This window comes from Oreochromis aureus, linkage group 6, assembly GCF_013358895.1.
Source record: "Oreochromis aureus strain Israel breed Guangdong linkage group 6, ZZ_aureus, whole genome shotgun sequence".
Taxonomy (NCBI): Eukaryota; Metazoa; Chordata; class Actinopteri; order Cichliformes; family Cichlidae; genus Oreochromis; species Oreochromis aureus.
Window position 1 is genome coordinate 3,168,864 of NC_052947.1, and position 7,026 is coordinate 3,175,889.

General features: G+C 43.3%; 1 protein-coding gene across 1 annotated transcript; it reads left to right on the forward strand.

Annotated features, from left to right (window-relative positions):
• tmx2b (thioredoxin-related transmembrane protein 2b) lies at positions 1-7,026 on the forward strand. Its single transcript, XM_031751520.2, has 8 exons — positions 1-393; positions 2,121-2,181; positions 2,446-2,559; positions 3,256-3,332; positions 3,439-3,545; positions 3,635-3,700; positions 3,782-3,911; positions 4,787-7,026. Exons 1-8 carry the CDS (start codon positions 205-207, stop codon positions 4,964-4,966), a joined length of 924 nt encoding a protein of 307 aa, XP_031607380.1. The 5' UTR covers positions 1-204; the 3' UTR covers positions 4,967-7,026.

Genomic DNA, 7,026 nt, shown 5'->3' on the forward strand with positions numbered 1-7,026 from the left:
TTGAACTTAAAAGTAACGATCCATAATACAAAAGTCGATGCTTTTATTTTTAACATCTATGTCGGAAGCAGTGGTTCGGACCCCCTTCACGTCGCTCTGCTAGCGCAGAGCCATTTATACTAAGCTAACGGTTTAGCACAGCTGACCTCCGTCTTTACGGGGTTTATTTCCCGGGTTAGTTGTAGTACGACAGTTAGCTTCAAGATGGCTTTGTTGACGCCATTATTCGCTTTTCTGTACCATCTACCGCAGGTGTACAAGTGGCTACTGAAGCCGTATTATGTAGCATCCCTCTTCATGTCTATAGCATTTCTAGCTGTCCGCAAAACGCCCGGCATCTGTGACCGTCTGGCCACACAGCGAGAAGACGGCAACTCCTGCGACTTCGACTGGGTCCGTAGAAAAAGCCAGAAAGTCTGGTCGTTTTCCCGAATGTGTTAGCAGCTAGCCGGTCAGTCAATGCTGGACCAATGCACAGGCTATGATAACGAGGGCTAGATGACTTTAGCTGTCAGGCCAAACAGCGGCCAAAAAGCAACTCATTTATGTTCTTGGACTTGTTGACTAAGATACACAAGTGAAAACGAGTCATTTGTAGTTTTCCGCTGTTGATGAATGTGTTTTATTACTTACGGGATATAAATGAAGGTCTGTTAAAATACAAGAATAAACATGGGGTGTCAGTGTTACTGTGTTGGTCCTGGAGGTTGCAGGAGGGGAGGCAAAATCAGGGTATCACAGAGAATGAGGGTTGTAGTAATAATAATAATAGTACTAATAACAAAAGCCAAATGGAACCGAATTTAATGTCTCGTTAGAGCTCTTACACTCATCATGGACATGAATGTCGTGGTGATGTTGGGCTTTTAATGATTTCTTTGAACTGTTGTTTTGTGTACTGCATAAATCTGTAGTGACCTTTAACAAAAAAAAAAGAATATATGTCTCTTAAAAAGTTGCACCCCAACCAGACACTTGGTAGTCATTAATAAGCTTCTGGTATAATCTTGTCTGGATATTTGACCACTTTGCTTTGCAAAACTGGAAGAGTTCATTTAAATTGGTTGGTTTCTTAGCCCAGACCAGGCTTTTAAGCATAGTCCACAAATTTGGGTCTTAACATTAGTCTGCAAAACCAGTTGTGATGTTCCTGGGATCCTGGGCTTCTAAGTTTCAACCGTCTAGCCACTGATCTGAGGTGAAGTTGAAGAAGTTGCACGTAGTCGTCCTCCTCTGTCTTCATTATTCCATCCACATTGTACAGGGTACCAGTACCACTGGCAGCAACAGCCCTAGAGCATGATGCTACTGCCGCCATGCCTGACAGTTGGTACGGTGTTCTTAGGTTTCCCTCAACTTTACTCCTCCAAACATGGCTCTTGTTATTATAGCCAAAGAGCTCAATCTTCGTCATGTCCGGGCATAAAACCTTTCTCAAGAAGCCTTCGGCTTGTCCAAATGGGAAGCTGCAAAATTCAGTGGAGCTTGCTGTGGAGAGGGTGAAGCCCCACCACAGCAAAGACAGACACTGGTGTTCTAGCAGTTTCCAGGTCATGAGGCTTGAGCCCTGCTGGTTTCTGGGTTGTTTCCTCTCATCTGTGGGAGACAGATTGGTCTTCTCGCAGATCTTGCCAAAGTGGTGACATATCTGAGTAACTTGTACTTGGGCACAACTGTTTGTACTGATAATCTAGCCTCATGCAATCCTGTGTTTTACATCTACAAGAACAATGTGTCCAAATTGGAATTAGAAACAACTGTTCATGCCTTTGTTTCCTCACAATCTGACTGTTGTACATCACTGTAAATGACTTATTTGGCAGATGTGGTGCTTTATTTGCAGTTGCTGTTTTGACAGAAGAGATACAACACCTGTGCAAGTATCAGAACAGGGCTTTAAAATCTGTCCAGAGCTAAAATGAAAATCATCTTAGTGTTCTCTCTGCTCATCTCACAGTTTTGTTTTTGTTTCTGCAATCAGCTGAGTAAGAAAGGTGTAAACAACAACCAGTCAAATAGGAAATGCTGGGTTAAAATGAAGTGTTAGCAAATCGTGTCAGAGCTGTAGAGGCTGTCAGAGTGGAGCAGAGACGGCAGGGTAACAATGTTTGTGTTCTCAGAGAGAGGTGGAGATCCTCATGTTCCTCAGTGCCATCGTGATGATGAAGAACCGCCGGGCGAGTGAGTAAATGTCTTTTTCATAGTGTGGATGAGTTGTGTGCTATCCAGCGCTCTGTGATGTTCTTTGTCAAGGGGCTTTTTAATTGGCTGTTCAGTGAATTCCTCAAGATTCAGCCCGTTACAGTCTGAGCTCTGTTTCACATTTAGTAGTGAATTTGAAGGATGTTGCATCATCATGTTCATTAGGATTGTTTATTATCTGCTGCTAATCTGTTTTATAGCATTGACTAAAACATGAAAGTGTTTCTGTGTCGTTTGTGTCAGTAACTGTGGAGCAACATGTGGGCAACATCATCCTGTTCAGCAAAGTGGCCAATGTGATCCTGTTCTTCAGACTGGACATCAGGATGGGGCTGCTCTACCTGACGCTCTGCATAGGTCTGTCAGCTCAGTGTTTAGACAGTAGCACCTCACAGAAACCGTCAGGTCCCACAGGCCCAAACAAACTACAGGAGAGAGAAGGCTAAAGATCATTTATTCATCCCACAAGGGAGTTTGTTACCGCAGTAGGATAAAAAAATCTAAATACTTAAAGTAAGAGTGCCACAGGCCTTAAAGAGTGCAAACATGTATATATGCAACAGTGACGAAAAATAAACATCAAGGTAGCTAAAAACATGAAAGTGAGGATGTTGTGACGGCTTTAAATGTTGACATGAACACACAGAACAGAGGTTTAAATAAGACATTTACTCCCTCATTTGATTTTTATGGGTTTGGTGTGAAGTTTGAAAGTCATCTACTTGTCCAGTTGTTGCCTCGCATAAACAATATGGATTTATGTAAGCGTTCTAAGATTGTGGTGTGTTAACGGATCAAAGGTTCTGTGTAAACCCGTTTGCATCAGTAGTGTCTCTACTACAGCCTTTAGAGTTGTCATGAGTTGATGTTTAGTTTGGGTCAGCTGCCATCGGTCATGGATGTATGTATGTTAACATACAAAGACACAGTAAGTTCACTAATATGTAACATCCTGCTGAGAGCAGCACAGTTTACTCGAGTCGGCTGAAAAAGCAGCAGACTGAGTGTGTGTGAGGGAGAGATCCATCTGCTATGATCTTCTGTGTGTTTCAGTGTTTTTGATGACCTGTAAGCCTCCTCTGTACATGGGACCCGAGTACATCAAATACTTCAGTGACAAAACTATTGATGTGAGTACAAGTGGAAAAGTTGGTGGTAGAGGTTTGGATGTTGGTGAAATACACAGTTATGTCCAGTTCTTTTTTTTAAAATTGTGTGTTTACCATGTGTGTCCAGGATGAACTGGCGAGAGACAGCCGCGTGACGTGGATCGTCGAGTTTTTTGCCAACTGGTCTCCAGAGTGCCAGTCCTTCGCGTCTGTGTACGCTGATCTCTCTCTCAAGTAAGGCTGAGACCATCCTCTGGTGAAATTGTGGCGTGTCTTCATCTGCATTCAGGAGTAACTTCAGTGCCTTCTGTTCTGTGGAATAGGTATAACTGTGCTGGCCTAAAGTTTGGCAAAGTGGACATTGGACGCTATGGAGAGGTTTCCAAAAAGTAAGACCCTTTTGAATCAGTTTTCTCCATGACGTTTGGTTCCCCACATACATATGAGCACTCTCTGTTCCTGTTCTGCAGGTACAAGGTGTCAGCATCTCCACTCTCCAAGCAGCTTCCATCTTTGGTGCTGTTCCAAGGAGGGAAGGAAGTTATGCGGCGCCCTCAGGTGGACAAGAAGGGCAGGGCTGTGTCGTGGAGCTTCACTGAGGTGAGACTGCTGCTGGCAGTGTGCTAAAGGTGGACACCTGTAATATCAAAGATGTTCTTTTTCTCAGTAACCACGGCAACCACAGTAACACCTGGACTTGGTCGCATGGCACTGTAGCATCCTGTTTGTCAGTTAGAACGTGGTCAGTGGAGCGAACGATGTGCAAAGTAATCTAAAAAAGAGAAAACAAGTCCATCCACTGTCTGAAAAAGCCATACTACCCCGCAGTGCGTCGTCTCACCCTGATGTCACCGTTTGTTCCATCAGAGTGTGCGATTGTTACACAGAATCCTATTTACATTTACTCCAATTATAGAAAATAAGGAAATATCTGAAATGCTGAACGTAAGTGGTGTTAATCAGAACATTTATAATGTTTGGTTTTTACAAATATTTACATCTGACATATGTGCATGAAAAAGTCACTTTGTGTCTTCTTCTTTGCAGGGTTGACATGGGATAAGAAATATGTTTCTTTAAAAACTGATGAGTTGTTATTATCTTCAATAAGTGACAGAAGCCCAATATTAACACAGTCCTCTGTGAGTAAGCACTTGGCCACAGTGGAGAGGAAAAACTCCCGTTTCACAGGGAGATCCCTTCATTCTAACCAGGGTCAGGGTTGACTGGTTGGGGCTGAGGGGAAAGGCAGAGCTTATGTAGAGCTGTGAGCTCCAGAAACTTGCACATCAGTTCAGTTATATAGTGTCAGCTGTTCCCCTCCTGATCCATATACTTGATACCTTGTTCCACAGAAGAGTCTTTATATCGTTAGCTTCATAGCATAATTGCCTAAGTCATGTTTTTGTGTTAGGCACTTATGCTATGAAGCTAACGATATTTAAGACTGTGTATGCTTGGTTTGTTTCCGTCAGGAGAACATCATCCGAGAGTTCAATCTGAACGAACTCTACCAGAAATCCAAGAAGCTCAGCAAGACCAGAGGAGACAAGGTCAGCCAATCCCAGTTCCCCCCAGTGCCCGAGGAGGAGGAACCAGAGCAGCAGGGAGCTGAAGCCCAGGGGGCGGAGTCTGAATCCAAGAAGGACAAATAGGACCATTTGTATTACTCACACTGGACTTGTTAATGGAATCTGTGGGTCCACTGTGGGTCAGCTAGCTCCTCCTCCACCATTGTCTTCATGCTCCTCTTCAGAGTGTTCTGTTTGTTTACTTGTGAATCAGGCCCCGCCCCCTTTCCCTGAACATCCCTAATATGTAATTTAGCAGAGTATCAAAGCAGACTGCACGCACTCAGTGGTGCCACTGCAGTAAACCATCCCAGTTCTCTTTGTGTGAAGAAAGTAAAGAACCAGAGGTCACTCTGTGGTGGAGGAGCTTGGCTGGTGGGAGCTGATGATGTAATTCAGACATGCATCTAAGAGACGTCCAACACAGGAGCAGTACATGTTACAGTTTTATGGTACTAATGACTTATTTTAATCTTTAATAATTTAAATGCAGTTAGTTAGTTACTGATGTGGACCAATCAGCAGCTTTGTCCGTCACACACATTCCATCAGCTTCTGTTTAGTTTTCTGCTTTTATTGTTTTCACCTGCTGACCATGACTGTGTGCAGTTCCCAGTCAGCTGTTTCTTTCTTTGGACACACCTTACAGACCCTGACTGGCAGCAGTTAGTAGTCAGGTTGATTTAAAGTAGCGGTGAGTCAGTGATCCTATGCCTCACCCCAGTTTCTCACCTGGTCTCCAGTCTGCTGTGTATGACCAGTGTTCTACAGTTGCCTTTAACAGATGGTGTAAAACACGTCGTAGTCCGGGTGTAACTCCCTACCTGACGAGCCCACCTTTGGTTTTAGTTTGCATTTACAGTTTTATGAAGTCAAAGGACTTTTTTCTTAAACTTGACTAAATGCATGTGTAAGTTTACATTTTAAAGTTTCAATGAATAATCTGATAGACTAAATAATACATCAAATAATTGCTGACTTGGGATCAGTGAGGTAGTTTCAGGCTTCTCGGCTGTGCTTGGTTCCCGTTTGTGCAGAAACATGAAAATGAGGCATTGATGTAGAATCCTGTGTGAACTGCAGTAACCCCCTAAGAACCATGCAGCAGCAATAAGAGGCTTGCAGCAGTGTGGCAGCACTGTTTGCTGCTCTAACACCAGGACACCGGGCGGTGCACACGAACACAGCTCACTGCTGACACTGACCTGAGCAGTGAGCTTCCATCTCAGCACTGCTGTAGACTATAAGTAGCTGATGATTGAACCACTGCAAAGAAAGTAGCAGAGTCAAGCTAAAGTTTGGGGTTCGTTCAACAGGAGTTTCATTTCTTTCTTCCTCCTTCATTGTGTTATTTGTGTGTAGTTGCCATTGAATGTAGGTTTATAAACCCTGCTGTGTTTTATCCACCCATCATTGAATTTTACTTTCAAACAGAGAAGGCTTCGGTTTCTGTCTTAACATGTAATTGATGACTTAAACATTCTGATAAACGAAGAGCCATGTGATAAGTCTGTGGAGAGCCTCAAATACATTTTCTTTTCTAAAAACAAAAATCTAATAATGATCAATAATTGGGATGCTCCATGGAGGGGAGAGTCACTTGTTTGGCCAGTCTCATCCGTGAGGAAAGTGTGGATTATATCCATCTTGTCCACAAACTTCATATCTACGGGTCTCAGCGGGGGTGTTGAGCCCCGAGTTGAGAAACTGCACACAGTGACTAACAGAGTGTGGAAACACAGCTGGTGGATCCAGGAACCTCTGCACTTCTCACCCAGATGATGTCAGATGTGTCCTACACTTTGATTGGCCGAGCCCTGGACTCCATGGTGATAAAATGAGCGTGTTTCCGCAGACTGAGGATCATCTGGGTTACCAACATCGCTGCATTCATGTCTTTGTTACAAACCTTGTTATTTGTTACATAGTGAACCAATTTTTTGACACGTTTGATGTTTTTCCTTTTTTACATTCAGTAAGCACACTGTAGTTTTACAGACGTTCGTTCCTGATTCAACCTGTTGTTACAAAACCTGCTTGGTTTATGATACATGTCCATGTTTCATCTCTGTGGCGTGTTACATTTCATTCAGAAAAGTCTGGCTTGTTTGCTGTTCATGCAGTAAAGACCATGTGCACATGAA

Excerpts from the sequence above, each read along its gene's own strand:
- tmx2b (XM_031751520.2), top strand. The coding sequence starts at position 205 with ATGGCTTTGTTGACGCCATTATTCGCTTTTCTGTACCATCTACCGCAG. Across the intron at positions 394-2,120 it reads ACTCCTGCGACTTCGACTGG|AGAGAGGTGGAGATCCTCAT; the intron begins GTCCGTAGAAAA and ends TTGTGTTCTCAG. Across the intron at positions 2,182-2,445 it reads GATGAAGAACCGCCGGGCGA|TAACTGTGGAGCAACATGTG; the intron begins GTGAGTAAATGT and ends CGTTTGTGTCAG.